Source organism: Anomalospiza imberbis, chromosome 5 (assembly GCF_031753505.1).
Source record: "Anomalospiza imberbis isolate Cuckoo-Finch-1a 21T00152 chromosome 5, ASM3175350v1, whole genome shotgun sequence".
In the NCBI taxonomy this organism is placed as follows: Eukaryota; Metazoa; Chordata; class Aves; order Passeriformes; family Viduidae; genus Anomalospiza; species Anomalospiza imberbis.
In genome coordinates this window covers 9,913,598-9,929,473 of record NC_089685.1, presented here as the reverse complement: position 1 = coordinate 9,929,473, position 15,876 = coordinate 9,913,598, and the positions used below count along the sequence as shown (strand labels likewise).

Here is a 15,876-nt window from a genome sequence, read left to right as displayed (position 1 = left end):
ATTAAAAATCTTGCACTACTGACCCATAAATGAGCTGACCTTTAGTGACACATTTGCAATTTATACAGAATATAAGCAAGATTACTGAGTATTTAGTGATAGCCTTCCACCAATTCTCCTCTAGGGAAATCAGTGGCAGTGTACCTGTCATTAACAGTTACTGCTAGCAGAAATTGCTAATTAAAGCTATAATTTTATGTTTAATAAGTTTTCTGCAAGGATACTCTGAGGATTTATTGCTATATTTCATGCCAGGAAGCTCAGGCAGAATTAAGAAGTCATGTAAATCAAATGTATTTCTCTAGTGATTGCTAGATGGCAGTCTGATAAAAACTTCCTTTTCTTACAGAGTACAAAGATAGAGGCAGTTCAACAGAAAAACCTAGAAGATCCTAGGTTTATGTTCTGTTTTAAAAACTGATTTGTTTGGTTTTATACTCAAATTAATGTTTGCATTCTCAGTGGTTGTACACCTGTGCAGAAGACAACAGAAATTGTGATCTAACTTGTCCAAGGATTACTGTAATTCACCATAACAGAAATAGCATTTTGGTCAAAATTTGACTCAAGATTTATACCATGTAGTTTTGAACTAGATTGATCTAACTTTCCTGAGACTTGGAAAACCTTTACTTGTTTTGGGTAATGTTGAGGAATGTTTCAACATTCCTTCTAATGTTGCAATGTTATGTGCAGGAATGAATTTGAAATAATATACACACCAGTGTCACCTTAGCTAGTATAGAAATTATAATGCCAAAAATATTAACCAAAATTAACCAAAAGGACACTTAAATAAACAAAGGAAGTCAGTGAACAGAAATGAGTTACCTGTAATCAGTGCCATTCACAGCAGTCCATGTATACGTTCTGTTTCCTTTATCAATATACCTCTACAAAGAGATACAGTTGAAAAATGAAATTATTAAACTAAGGAGCTTCAATAATTGTGACCTTTCTTTGAGAAATACTGTGTAAAATCAAGTACAAATCTGATGTATTTCTATTTATTATTTTGCTAAAATAATGGGTTGAGCTGCAACTCCTTTCCTTAAATATATTCCAAACTTACGTTTTGCAAAAGAATCAACCATATAATTTTAATTGAACATTAGCAAAATTTAAATTTAAATAAAATCCAACAAACCTGACCTGTAATGTTCACATTAGTCAGACCTATGCAAACCATTATCTGTGTGATTTAAATTTGATAAAAAATGCTTTCTTTTTTATGGATAATTTTGCAGTTAAACTAAAAAAAGGTAAAATAAAAAAGCCCTCAGTTACAAAAAGACTTTGTAGGTAAGTCTTTAAAAACAAAAACACCCAGAGCCTGTCCTTTCAGGTCACAGCACCACTGGCCAAATGCATTTAAATTTGAATCATAACTACAGGCACAGTCTGGTAATTCTGAGTGTATAGACACCCCCTGCTAAACTTAACATGTATTTCTAATATAATTAGGAAGGTCTTGAATTTGGGGAAAAAATTTAACATTGCAATAAATGTTTATTTTTAAATAAATTAATACATTAGGATAATTTTTACCATTTGCTTTCTTGTGGTATGAAAAATAGCATGATAAGCACAGTCCTACAGTTCCCCATAGATTTAATCATGAATCCACATGGCTGACATTGTTTTACTCAGTTTTCCACTTTGAAAGCTGTAAGATTATGCCAGCTGCAACATATTATTACTTTAACAATCAAATTTTTGTAAGTATGTCAGCATTGAAGACTGTACAGCTGTTTCACTGCAACATTGCAAACACTGGGGAAAGGTACCACAGGTATAACTCTAGGTTCTTTCTTTCCCAGTGGTAAAAGGATAGTGGGAAAATGACCATGGCTTTGGAAAAGAGGTGACTTATATGACATTAATAAACTGAAACCATCTCATTACCTGGCTGCTGTTTTTCAGTAAAGCATGACAGGATAAATAATGTAATAGTCATTTTTGAATGAAAATTTAAAAAAAGATAAAAGAAAATCAGAAAGATGCATATAATGCGTCTTGCACCCTGATACATTTTATATTTAAGGTAAAAAGATAGCTGAAGAGATTCCTATCGAAGCTTATTTGTACTTAATGTGTACTTCAGGCTAAAATCAGACACTTGAACCTAGTGCTGGCAGTCCCTCTAAATCAGGCGTAGTGACATGGGTACCCCCAGAAGAAAAACAGTGCCCGAGGTGGGAGAGGAGGGAAGAGAAGAACTGGGCTGTAAATAAATCCTGTTGCCACCAGCAATGCTATAGTGCTTGAAAGCAAATTGGCTGAAAGCTCCCTTCAAAGAAAACCCAGCAGCTAACACATCCTCAGCTCCCATTTACCTTTGCCTACTTCCTTAGTGGGCAGTCTGAGCCCATCCCCAGCTGATCACTGCCAAGGAACTCACACATGTTATTGCAGCTTTTGTGACCCTTCAGTTTTCACTACTGCCCATCCCTGCTGCCAAATGTGGCAATGCTTTTGTTCCTATGGCATCTTCTCTGTTACTTGGAAAGCCCCTGAGGCCTTGGGAGACTCCAGAGCACCCCACCCACATTTGCTACAAGTCCAGTCTCTATGCTGTAGTATGAAGTCATCTCCCAAGACACGGCTGGGGCCAGCTGCAACACAAAAGGAAAGCGATGCAAACTTAAACCAAAAAGCAAAACAAAAAGAACATAAATTTTAAGCCCGAAGACTGCAACTGTCAGTTCAGAGCAACCGACCACATCAGCCCTTTTTATAAGAAAATATATGAAGCTATCAAGTGCTTAGTGATGCATGGCTCATGCGTGGCCCGTGGTTTAAAGCAGCTTTTTTCTGGTTCTAGCAGCCTGGAGCTGGGAGGGTGCAATGGCTGGAAGCAGTCATCATAGCCAGCCAGCTCTGGCTGCTCCTTTCTTCTCTCAGAGAGGTCTGGGTAGAGGAAGAAATCTTGGGTCATGGTGAAAGGGAAGGTGAGGATAATTAATTTCATTGGCATTGAGACATCTGGGATCAAAGGCTTGGGATATTTTATTCCAACACAGATTGTGGTCTGGGCAGTGTGTAACTGGCACATTCTCATGCACCCAGGGGTGTTACATCCTCCCTCCTGCCCAGATACTGTAACTGACTTCAGCATTCGCAATACTTCCCTCCCTCTTTCTTTGAGCAAATAGTTGCAGGACCAACTGTTTCAGGTCTTTTGTAGAACAGAGCCTGAGAAATGTACAAACAGCCTGAAATCTCTTCAAAATGTTTGTCATTAATGCAATTTCTTGTACAACCCTAATCGTGTTATTGTATTTTTGTGACCTTCTAACCCTTCCTCTTCTAACCACCTACACAGAGCCTTTTTCACCCATAGATCTGGAAAGGTACTCCTTAAACCAAACAACATAAATCTGAAAATATCCCAGCATGGAGTCTCTTCCTTCAATAGCAGTTTATCCTCATCTCAGATGCCAGCAGGACTCTGAGAGTGGGTCAGGAACAACCCAGTTTCCCTTAAGGGAACACACTGGTGGCATCCTAAACAGCATGGGCTCTTGACACAGGTGAGGGGGCAGAGCTGGCATCCACTGGGGCTTAGCCTCTCTGCCCCAGAAAACACTTATCCGTGCACCTTTCTCCAACACTGGAACCATTCAGGAAAAAACACAATTTTTTACACAGCAGGATTTACCAGAGATTGTAAAGCGGTATTGTAAAGCTTGGTTTTAGCATTTTACTGTGAGAAAGCACGAAACAGTAAAGGAGGCAAGGGCACTACTGATACAGATGTCTAGAAGAATATGGGAAGAGGGGAAAGCCCGTATGAATTAACTGCAAGCAATTCTTCTAGGTATTGTTAGAGTGAGCTTATATCCATGGGTTGTGCAGTGTCTGCTAAGTCATCAAATTAGATATCTTCAAACTGACCTATGGTCAGAGCAAAAGAGTTCCAAAAAGCTGTTGTGGAACTGTATACTGTGGGGCACACTCTGGCCAGAACTGCTCCTTCAGCACACCAGTCATGATTTCTTCTCACTGAGGTCCCCAGGAAGTAGAGCACCCATGTAATGACCCACATCAAATTTGAGTATTTCCTATTTCTAGGAAACATGTCTGCTAATTAGAGAAAACAGTAGCAAAGTTTTTCTGGAATAAGTATTTTGGACAGGAAAATAAAGAACTCAACAAGCTGTTCAGAAAGTACACGATATAACTGTAAGATGAATTTGCTTATCCCAAAGAGTCTTCATTTATGGCATAAAAACATTACTTTATTATTTTTTCTCACAACTTTCTTCCCATTAAACCACAATATAAACTACACATCTCTGCAAGCAAATTAAGCACTTTGTTTTGGAATTCATGCACAGATGTAGGCTGGGTCCATTTCCTGTTGAACAGAGTGTAAGACCTCATCAACAGCTGCCTGATTAATGATGCTCCAAAGAAACCAAGAAACAAAACAATTCTTCTTTTCCTAAGTACATTTTTTTTTTTTTTTACTATAAGCCAGTAAAACTAGCAAAACTGGAGGGAAATGGTACAAATTGTCATTACAAAATGAATATCCCAGCATTTCACCATTTCACATTATTTTTCTGGTTTGGTTTATTCCTGTAAATGTAACTCTTTGGGCTCCTATCTTACCTCATCTTGGGACTTGACCAGTGTTTCAAATGTTTTTTCTCCACTTTCTCCATCTATCATCTTTTTCCGAATCTATTGGCAAGGAAGAAAAGGAAAAAGTGAAATAAAAAAGAGAAAAAGTGTAGGTGTTGCATGTAACATGAATAATCATTCAAGTGATTAAAATATTTCTTAAAAACACAGTAAATGCTAATGCAAATGGAAGTCACAACTCTTAAAAAAAGTTTTGTTTACAATTTTCAGATTTTTCCAATTAGAAGTGGTTTTATTCAAATATATACTCAATCATAGAGTTATGAAGCAACAACTCTGGTATACTTTGCATTGCTGGACCATGCCAGCTCCTTGATGTTGGGCACTGACAGAGAGAGAATGAATTCTGTGTGCATGACAAGGAGTTCTGGCTAGCATTTCTTGTGCCTCCCAGCACAGCTGTGTAATTCAGGTAGTAGCACTGATTCACAGAAACACTTTAGCACCAGCTCAAGAGTAACTCCTCTCTGTAGCAGCCATTTCAAAGAAACTTAAGGCAGAATTAAACAGATACCAAGGCAGGCTGATTACTGTCAGTATAAAAGAACAACTTCAGTGAAAAATATGTTAAAAATGTAAAATGTTTAAAAGTTTTTCATTTGATTTCAAAAAACTAATTATTTTTAAAAGTTATCATTTCTGAATATATTACAAAATCAATAACTTAAAAATATACAGAGGAATTAATTTGTTGTCTACATTTGTTTCTCAGTTCTCTTTCTTGCCACAGGAACAAATTTGCATTAATAGGGGAATACTTTTAAAATATTTCAGTTATTTTTTTAATATTCTATCAAAAAGTGTTATGTTTTTAAAATTTTTTTCTAGCTTTCTTCCCAGGAATTGGTACTTCATGAAGAAAAATTAAGTAGCAATCATGGTATCTTTCAAAATGAGAGGAATATAATGCATTGCCCTTGCCTATAAATAATGCTGGGATTTAATTTGTCTAAATATAACTTCATGTCAATAAAGTTATCATCTTAACAAATTTAAAATTCAGATTTATATTGAAATAGATATTCAAAATCTAGAACATTCATTGTTTGCAGTTATGACGTGAAATATGAGCAGAAACAAGTGCTAAGAAACCAGATAATCTCACCTCAACTTTAATATCATTTTCCAATTCAGCATCTAGAAAATCCAGTGTAACAGGTTCCTGGGATTTAGGATTCTGAAGCAGAAGACATTAAATGATCAAATAATAAAGACAGAATATTTTAATAATACAAACCACTCTAATCCCTTCATTTCAAATTAGCCTGCTTTACTGGGTTTACTTACCCATCTATTATAATCTCTTGTAGCATTACTAGTGGCCCTTTCTCATTTATTTTATTTTGTTGAATAGAGAGGTTAATTGGATAAGTGAAAATCAAATTAATACTAATTGCCAGTGTCTGTCCACAGCCTGTCATGTATGGGGCTCATGCTGAGGTGCTGCTTCCCCTTCTCCTGGTATGTCACAGACTGTACTGGTTTGGGAGGAATCAGAGGAAGCAGAGGGTATGAATCTCTCACTTGATGTCCTGCCTCCTAGAAAGGAGAGAGAAATTTGGGAGAGTTTTCCACCCAATCAGTAAGCCAGGCAACTGCACTCTTGGTAATTTTGCCAAGAGCAGACAACACAGACTTGCTTATGTGAGGAGGGAACAGACTACAATTCAAGATTCAAAAAGGCAGCAATTAAAGACAATTATTTGGGATTTATAAAGAATAAACCCCACTTTTATTGTCAGCATTACAGGACTTCTCTGAATACTTTGGAGTTTCAAAAGAATTTCTCTTGACATCAGTACTGTTATCTCAGTTCAGAAGACACAAAGCTGTAGCACAGAAATACTGAAAGCAAAGCTTCCAGACCTAAGGAACATTGATGATGTCAACCCTCAACCATGGAGCACAGAGAACTTTGGTGACCTACATCTGTAAACATCCTGGCCCCACAGGAGTGCTGGAAGACCACTGCACCTCTGCTGAACTAGATCAGACTACCCTCCAGCCTCTGCTCCTTTCTCCGTTGCAGTCTGCATTTACTTGGCCAGAGCCATCTTCCATATGAGTTGGGAATCCAACTTTTTTTTCTGGCAATTTTGCCTAAGCTCCATTGACTTTATATTGTGTGTGGTGTAAAAATCATCCATCCTCATTACCCAGTAGTTATTTAATGCACCCCCTAAAAGCAAATGCATTTCTCTAGAAATAGGAGTATGGGGATATATTACTTAGCCATTAAATCTGACAGTTCAGAGTAGAAAATGAAAAAAAAAAGGGATTTCAGCAATTCTCCTATACTGACATATACAGGGTAGACTAAACTCCCTTCCTTCAAAATTATGATTATATTCCTCCTATCTTAGCATTCTCTGGCAAAGTTACATGACAAATGTACATGTTCTACCAAGGAATGCAAGCATGTTTCATCACAATACACTGGAAGAAAGTAATATCCTGAACAAAGGGTAAAAGATGCCTTCATGTAACAGTCTGGAGTATTAAGAGCTTAACAGTAGCCCTTATTTTCAAGATTGTAATACAGAATAGTTCCAGAAGACATAAGATTATTTCTTCCTTTTCTTGAGAACACAATGTATGTGTTTCTGGTTATATGGAATCATTCTTAACAAGACTTACTGTCTGCTAAGAGAAAAAACAATACATTTATTCTCAGGAAGAGAATATGTACTGAAAAGATTGCAGACAAATATTCTGGGTATATCTTTAAAATATTTACTGAAAATTTCAAGAATTTTTTTTTCATTTCTATTTATATATGATTGATACAACTAGCAACTTCAATATAACAGCATTAAGGTATGCTCCCTATTAATTCAAAAATTTTCAATTATTTCTATGCAGTTGCTTTTCCCTCCCAACAAATCCACACTCTCAAAATGAATAACAAAAGGCTAAAATGTAAAAATAAATAAAAAATTTATATATCTTACATGCAATGGATAATGAATAGCATGGTCAAACCCAAACAGCATGCATGAAGGCATTGGCATGGCAGAGGAGGCATTTATGAAGTTCACATTCCATTCCAACACAAAGGAACAGAGAAGAAAATAAATGGTAAAAAAAAAAAAGCAAAGAAAAAGCCATCACATCATATTAAGGTCAATACTTATTTCAAATGATAACCTGGGCTAGTCATAGTCAAGGAGTCCCAAAGACAAGATAGCGAACTTTAATTCTGTGAAAATTCAAGTATGCATTAACTCTTCTTCTTTTTAAGACTTATATTATATCACTTCACATTTCTTATATGATACTTATTAATCACTTCTAATAGGCAAAAAACCTAACCATGTATAAATACATTCTTAGATGTGCCTGAGGCACAAAGACAACCACTAAAGGCTAGAACAGAAAATTCCTACACTGCTACTTTAAAAGGGAAGACTAATGTCTTTAGACTTATGAGACTTTGTCTCTTTCCCGCAGTAATGTTTTCGCCAGTATTTGGGCTCCATAATTTTTATTTCCAAGGTTGCCATTTACTGGGTTGCCATTTCCAAGCCACGAAGAAACAAACTTACTGTTCAGTTTGTTCTTCTCTTTATCCAGTCATGCATGTAACATGACTGGAATAAGCACACCACCACCACATTCAGCAGCCAACTTAACAAAACAGAACAGAAGTAAATCACTAGGAATGAAGCATGCAAACAAAAGGATTGCAATTCATTTTCAGCAGGACAAATAAAGGCAAGGATCTATAATTTCAATGACAACTCATGAAGGAAACAAAGAAAGAAAGAACTGGTGCAGCAACATAAAAGAAAGTTAACTAAAATGTTGTTGTGTGTTTTGGGAGGTCAGTTCTCACAAATTCTAAGGATGACCTTCTTTGCTGTGTTGCAGGAGCCTAATTCTTACTCACACCTGCAGTGCTAATGAAGACAAAGGCTATTAGGCTTTTAAAAGAAGTAAAGAAGTCAGCAAAATTCTGGGCCACAGAGGCAAACCCAGGAGCAGCCAGACCACACCATGGCAAGGTGAGGAGCCAGGTGTGCTGAGAAAACCAAGATTTTCTTATGATTCAGTGCTGATTTCTCCAGTGCAGAAACAAAAATCCCAGCCTGGAGGTGGCCTTCTATATGTGTTATAAACACAGCCACCCAACACTTGGTGAAATCGCTGACTTGGATCAGGATTTTATACCATGTTTCACTGGTGTTGCTATGCAGGCCACGAGTTTTGCATTATAGATTTCCATATGTGTAAGAAATTAAACTTGATATACTCTGTTTGAGTTTACTATTTTTCTAGGGTCATAGTTAACCTATTCCTTTAATGGCTTTTCAGTTATCAATGTGTTTACTGCTTAGGAATAGCATTACATAAACATGACTAGTCACCCTGTTCAGGTGAATGACAGTTAATTCTGTACAGTTGGGTCTGCTAAACTGAGAAAACCCCACATAAATAGCAGATAAAATATATTCCCTACTCTGAATTCACCAGGAGAAAAAAAAAAAATAACCTGAACAACTCATATTCTGTAATTTTATGCAGCATACACTGCACAATAAAACTTGGCAATAAAGTCACGAGAATTATCTTCTGATCTTCTCTTGACTTTGGGTTTATGCAAGCAAAGCCAGCACAAGTAGTCTCTTTTTATTTCCAGTCTTCAAATTAATTTCAACATCTGAAGAAGAATTTTTACAACATGACTCTAATTAGCACCTATTAGTAAAGCATCATAATTTAATGGAATGTCCTTCACTACAGCCAATAGCATGTTTTCTATTATTTAAACAGGAAAGGATGCAAGCTTCATGCTTTGGAAGCTGTTTGTCACAATGAACAGTTCTCTAGTTAGATTTTTCCTAGTAAGCAGGGCAGAAGCTTTCTAATTATATTTCCAGGTCTATGCATTCTAATGCACTAATCACCTCCATTCAAAGTTACCTGTACATGGGGTCTCCTTTTTCTCAATTTAACTTTTGGTATGCCCACACCAATTTGCTGAAGTAACAAAAAAGCAGTAATTTATATTTTTGCACTGTTAGTAAACAGTCTACTTATAGAATGGAAGTGTTTTCTCAACATCTGTGCTGTCCAGTGTATGTTTACTACTGCAAGCAGAGACTACCCCTCACCCTGATCATGTGTTCTGAGCTCTCTTCCAGAATTACATACAGTTTTAGGGTAGGGTAACAAAAATTAGACATCTGTTAATGTGAATAAAATTAACAGAGAGCTCTGCCTTTTGCATACTCTGATGGAATAACATATAGAATGAGAATAGCTCACTTTTGGTTTACTTTTATATTTGATCCTAAAACCCAGCTCCTCTTAAATTTCTTAAATAATCCTAAACAGTAAGAAAGAATATTGGACCTCACTGAAGGTGTATGGAGTTTTAGGATTGTCATTAAATGGGTTTTGATCAGAACCACAGTAAAAATGAAGAGAAGGATTCTAATCTTTAGAATAGATTGAGAAATATAATAATTTACTGTTTTCAAAACGTAATTAAGATTAAGTTTGTAAATACATGCTTAATGGACTCACTTCAGTGACTATGTTTGTTTTGTGGTGCATCCACCTGTTCTGTATCATAACAGTGGGAAAAATATATCCATATATGCAGACACACACAAAGAAAATTTACAATAAAACATATTAAGTACTATTAAAAAAGTAGCTAATTTCACAAACATAAAAATGGTTTGAGCTGTTTAAAACTATATTAAGCTGCATATTAAAACATTCTTGTTATGCTTTGGCATAATTTTCATATATTTCAGCAAATAAGAACACGATGGGAAAGTTTTATATTATTTTAATATGCTTTTGTATTTGTTGTTTGTTGACTTTTATCAGTTGTGCAAACAACTTTGCAAACTTCAAGACAATTTCTCAAAATATTGTGTTGAACCAGTTGTGATTTGAGGAAGCAGATTTTCAGAAGGAAAGGAGAAGACATTCAAAAGAAGGAAGTATTGGAAGTGTAAGAAACCCTCGCCTTTTCAAAGGTAAAGATGTAGTTGTGTTTTATTTTACAATTATTGAAAAATTGCTGCCAAAGAGTGTTAAGATGTTGTTTGTTAATAAGTTAACAGCTACTGGGAGGTTCAACTAAAATTAATATGACATGTTAAAGAAAGTCCATGAATTCTAAATATATCTATCTTTATCAAGTACCTTAGTTTTAAACTGTAGTTCTGGTATCAGTCTGAATAGCATGCACCACCCCACACAAACTGGGAGTGGAAAAGTCTAGTCTGTAACTGTTAACAATAACAATAATAATGCAAATGCTTAATGTTACATTTAGACATTATTCTACAGCATAACAATTATTACTTATAAAACATCCTGTTTTAAACATACTCTAAATCAAAGTTTTGAGCATTAAGGGAAAGCATCTCTGGACTTCCATATTCTTTTAAGAGGAAAACTACACAGAGAAACCATGGCAATTAGTATCCTAATAATCCACCTCAGTTTGCCTAGATTTAGCTGGGACGAGCTGAGTTTTAAATAGAGGTTTTTATTCTTTAATGTTGTGAGGCAACAGTGCAGGATAACAGCACATCTGAGATGAACAGAGTCCATATCCATCAGTTTCTCACAAGATTAGGTCTAAAATAAGACTATTGCATTGCTTCTTTTTACATTACTCCTGTGAATGAAAAGAGTTTAATTTGCTTATAAGGGAAATAAATAGGCTGATCACCACCATCTAATTACTAAAAACCTCTAATTAAGAAAAGATTGGGTCAATAATGATGCAGATATTTGCTTATGAAGAATTCACCAAGAAAGGTCATCAAATCAAAATTTCCATTTTTCAAGACATGAAAATCGAATGCAAATATCCAGAAACTCAAGTCTTGCTCAGTTATGGGGACTATATAAAAACTTTATTTTCCACAGTTTTCCTTTATATTTTTGAAGTGTCTTTTAAAATAAATTAAAAGGGATATCTCATTAATAGTTACAGTCAAGTTATTCTTTCTCTTCTTCAGAAGCACTTTTTTCTTTCTTGTGTTACACACTTGGCAAAAGATTTCAAATGTATTAATTACTTCACCAGGAAATTAATTCAAATATTCACAAAGCTGACTTCTCCCAGATTAAGAAATAAATTAATCACTAAAATATGTAGATGCATTCTCAAATTCTTCTTCTGTCTTTGACAATTAAAAAAGTTATTTTAACTTTGTCATTTATATAATATAATCTTAAGAATTCAAGAGAAAAAATTCACTAAAAATATGCAATTAAAATATAATTTTCAAGAAGTCCACTAAACAGAAGATTGTTTCACATGGATAAACTTTTCATTAAAACCAAGATCAAAGTTCTGATTTCAGAAAAATAAACCTATCCATTCACGTTGAAATTTTTCATCAACGTCAGGGAGGCAAGTTATTTACGAAGATAGACACAATTAAGGATTCTCCACAAGGTAAGGACTACATTTAATGGATAAAGAGCCAAACTGAAATATTTGGTTTCTATTTTCCTGAAATTTGATGAAAATTGTGTCCTAATCATATTTAGAAAAAAGTTTTGTGTTTAAACATGAAAGATCTTTCTCAAGTTAAACTACTAAAAAATCTAGTGTTCTGGGAAGGAGTGCTCAGCTTAATCCATCCCGACTCTGAGATCAGGTTTCAGCTCTGGTAAACAAAAAATAAGCAAATAAATAAATACAACAATTCAAGCAAAATACATTGTGTTTTCCTCTGATTTCTTTCATTTTGCAAGTATGAAAATTTAAATCTTTTAAATGGAAAGTATCACCAAAAAAAATGCACAAAAACTCCTCAGTTTGCTTCAAGATTCTTCACGATTATACTGTTTTCACAATGATATTACAACTGCCACTAATTGTTTTTATACTAATATGTATATTAAAACATTTCACATGTATAAATATGCATTCAAAATATACAAAGTTTTTATTTTATTAATAAACAAATTCAGTACAAGCCAAAGCTGGTGGATTTGGATGAAGCCATATATGCACCACAGATTTTCCTAACACCCACAAAACTGAGAATTTTCACTATTGCTGTCTTGTTCCTTCTGATTTTTTCTGACAATATCCCCTTATTACAGAGAAGTAAATGAGAAGGTGTTTCATACCTTTGGTTGGAGATTTGGATGTAGTAGCACATACCCATTAGGATCTATTGCAAAATAGTATCCATTTGGACAAAGCTGAAAGAAAGAAATTAAGTCTAGCACTGTATGGTTTTTAGTAATGAAGAAAGAGTAATTAATGGTTTTCAAGAAATGCTCACATTGTGGAAAACACACGCCTCAGGCATCATGAAGTATAAGATTACTAACACAGACAAGATAATTTCTTAATATTTACTCTTTTAGGATCATAAACTTGGAGAATGATTTAGTCTGATGAAACCCCTGAAGGTTAGCTGGTATAACCTCTCACTGAAAGCAAAGCTAACTTAAAAAACAAAGTCCAACTTCGAAGTTGGACTGGGTTTCAATTATTTTAATACCTCCAGTGGAAATTCCACAACCTCTCTGGGCGGCCTGCTCTCCTTCTTCCTTAATTTCAGTTGGAATTTCCATTGCAACACCTATGCTGGTAGCCTCTTTTTGAGGCAATGTTAAGGTCCATTTTCTCCAGAATTCTCATTAGCTAACCCTTAGGTTCCTTCTTCAGCCCAAGTGCATCTCTCTCATCTTCTTCCTGTGTACCACGTACTGCAGACCCTTAGCCAACTTTGTGGCTCTGCACTGGGCCTCAGAGTACTTATTATACTGAGGAGATCAAATCTGGTCAGTGTACTGATGCAGATGTTTACTGCACAGCTGGTTTGTACTGCCAGGGCACACTGCTAACTTATGTGCTGTGTGTCCTCCACCATGACTCACAAGTCCTTTCCTGCTCTTAGAGGCAGCCTGTCCCAGCCTGAGCTGTGGTGTGGGATCATTCCGTTCTAAATGTCGGACTTTGCATCTGCCTTCAGTCAAACTTGTGATGTTCTTTTTCTTCCTCAGCTTTTGTTTTCCACAGCACCAGTTATTTTCATAGAAATTCCACAGTAGATGTGTAAATAAATAAATCACTCATACTGAGTAGGGTACAGACAGACACCTATATTAAAGAAATTTTCAATAAAGAGCTGTCCTACATAAACGGCAAATATTATCACCTGAAAGGATTGTGTACTCTAAGAACCAAACACTTCACTATAGAGCAGTGCCTTAAGATACAGGAAGATAATTACTTGTAATATATCCCCCAATGTAAAAGCTGAATTTTACACAGTGCACCCTGACGGACAAATCACACAGAAACACATATATGGCTGGAGAGAAAACCACCAGAAAATGAACAATAGAAAAGAATATAAGAAAAGAAGCCTGCTGGTATTTGGACTCAAATCCAGTCATTGCAGCATGACTAATGAGAGAGCATGCACAGAAATCACACATTACATATTAAACATACATTATGAGAAACCATCAATGCAAGTGGCTTACCGTAAATCGGGGCGTCAGTTTTTTTATGTCCTCCAAAGAGACATCGACCCCCATTACTCCAAGAATCAGCTGATTCTGGTAAAATTCCATAATATTAGTATGTATTAGACATATTTACAATGCAGAATAACTGGAACAGTCAGTAAATTTGTATTTTTGCCTTCATGTCTTTTTTACAGGTACATTTGAGAAGTTGCCTAATTAGTTTTGTGTCTATTCTAAATATAATAATGACAGAGTAATCCAAAAGAAAATTTAATAAATTTAGAATGGTGAAAATTATTTTTTATGACGGATATTTTCCTGGATGAATAAACAATATATGTAAGAACAAAAGAGCTGAAAGCAAAAATGATGCAATATTGCCACTTATGCAGATAATAAACTACTACCACTGACACCTAGCTACTTTTCATGCTTAGGTTGGGCAGTTGGTAAGTGAGACCTCAAGGCAATTAACTCTTTGGGCCATAGTCTAATGATGAATGAAAAATATTCCAACACAACAAAAAAACCCAGTGAGTAAAAAGAATCATCAGCATTTGAAATCAGGGACTCAGGCACTACAACTATTTCACTTATAATTTATTTTCCTACTACAGAAAAGGAAGGCAGTCATTTACATTGTGCGACCTGAATCCTTTCTCCATATTAAATAAATTTGTAAAATTTGTTGGAGGAGGTATCTTGCAGCCTATAAATATATTCAGGTAGAGATACAAATTGAGCAGATTCAAGTTCTCATCTTGCTCCTGCGTATTGGATCATGTCTGTTTTGCTTCTCAGAAAGACATCCTTTGATAATCAGTAGTCTGTCACTTTGAACAAGGCTTGGACAATTCCAGGCATTGTCTTGTAGATAAGATTAAGCAACTTTTTTTGATTTGTTGTGCTATTTTTAAAAGGAAATAAAGAGAACGCTTCTGAAAATAAACTAAAGAAATGGCAGTGATCAAACCCTCATTGATTCATTCTATGTAATAGCTGAGAAACTGAATCAAATAATATCTTGTCTAAATTTCTGTATATTTTGACTTCAATGGAGTACACCAAAAGAAAATTTTGTACCACACATTGTTCAAGCATATTCCAGGTCTTTTTTTTTTTTTTTTGTTTTGTGGAAGAGGACACATCTTCCATGTCAGACAGTAATAGGGATGGCCAATTTTATTTATTCAACAGTTAGAATTTAATCTAAATATACAGTGCTCTTTTCCATTATCGTTACTAATTATATACTGATTTATAGTCTCTACATCACTGCCTTTGACCCTGAAATGTCATAGCCTCAGAGATTTGCTAGAAATTTATCTGAACATTATTTCTTAGAAAGGTCTAAATAATATTGTTATCTACTTCCCATTTATTAAGCACTTAAATGCATTCCCACTGCCACTCAGGCACAGGGAGAGATAGTGGAATGTCACACCCTGAAACTCAGAATAACAAAAAGGGTAAAAGAATGCACTACATTTTCTTGTTCCCCAGAGGTTTTCAGGTACATAGATATGACCCCTTTGTTTCTGATATACAAAACAATTACACTGCAAAATACTCTATGGAAATACATACACTTCAAGGCATTTAACATTAAATTTAATTTATATAACTGTTGCTTTTTTTTTTTTATCTTTGAAGGAAAAGCTTACAATTTTCCCATTTTGTTCCCTTGTTAGATTGAAGACAGGCAGAGTTCCTGTAATCACAAGGCCCAGCTCCTAAAAAATAACAAGTAAAGAA

General features: G+C 35.2%; 1 protein-coding gene across 6 annotated transcripts in view; it reads right to left on the bottom strand.

The window, feature by feature from the left end:
* Positions 1 to 15,876, bottom strand: part of CACNA2D1 (calcium voltage-gated channel auxiliary subunit alpha2delta 1) — a 362,532-nt gene that overhangs the window by 33,064 nt on the left and 313,592 nt on the right. Inside the window, exons 16-22 of one of the 6 annotated variants that reach the window (XR_010998941.1) lie at positions 15,786 to 15,854; positions 14,137 to 14,211; positions 12,766 to 12,840; positions 9,574 to 9,630; positions 5,743 to 5,827; positions 4,618 to 4,677; positions 832 to 893 (exon numbers count right to left, since the gene is read on the bottom strand). Coding sequence is in view for 3 of the 6 variants with exons in the window: in XM_068189573.1 (XP_068045674.1) it covers positions 832 to 893; positions 4,618 to 4,689; positions 5,756 to 5,827; positions 9,574 to 9,630; positions 12,766 to 12,840; positions 14,137 to 14,211; positions 15,786 to 15,854 (482 nt within the window). In the remaining 3 variants the exon portion in view is untranslated. Of the gene's footprint in view, positions 1 to 831; positions 894 to 4,617; positions 4,690 to 5,742; positions 5,828 to 9,573; positions 9,631 to 12,765; positions 12,841 to 14,136; positions 14,212 to 15,785; positions 15,855 to 15,876 lie in introns of all 6 variants that reach the window. The other 5 variants (XM_068189573.1, XR_010998943.1, XR_010998942.1 and 2 more) reach the window with 5 other exon arrangements.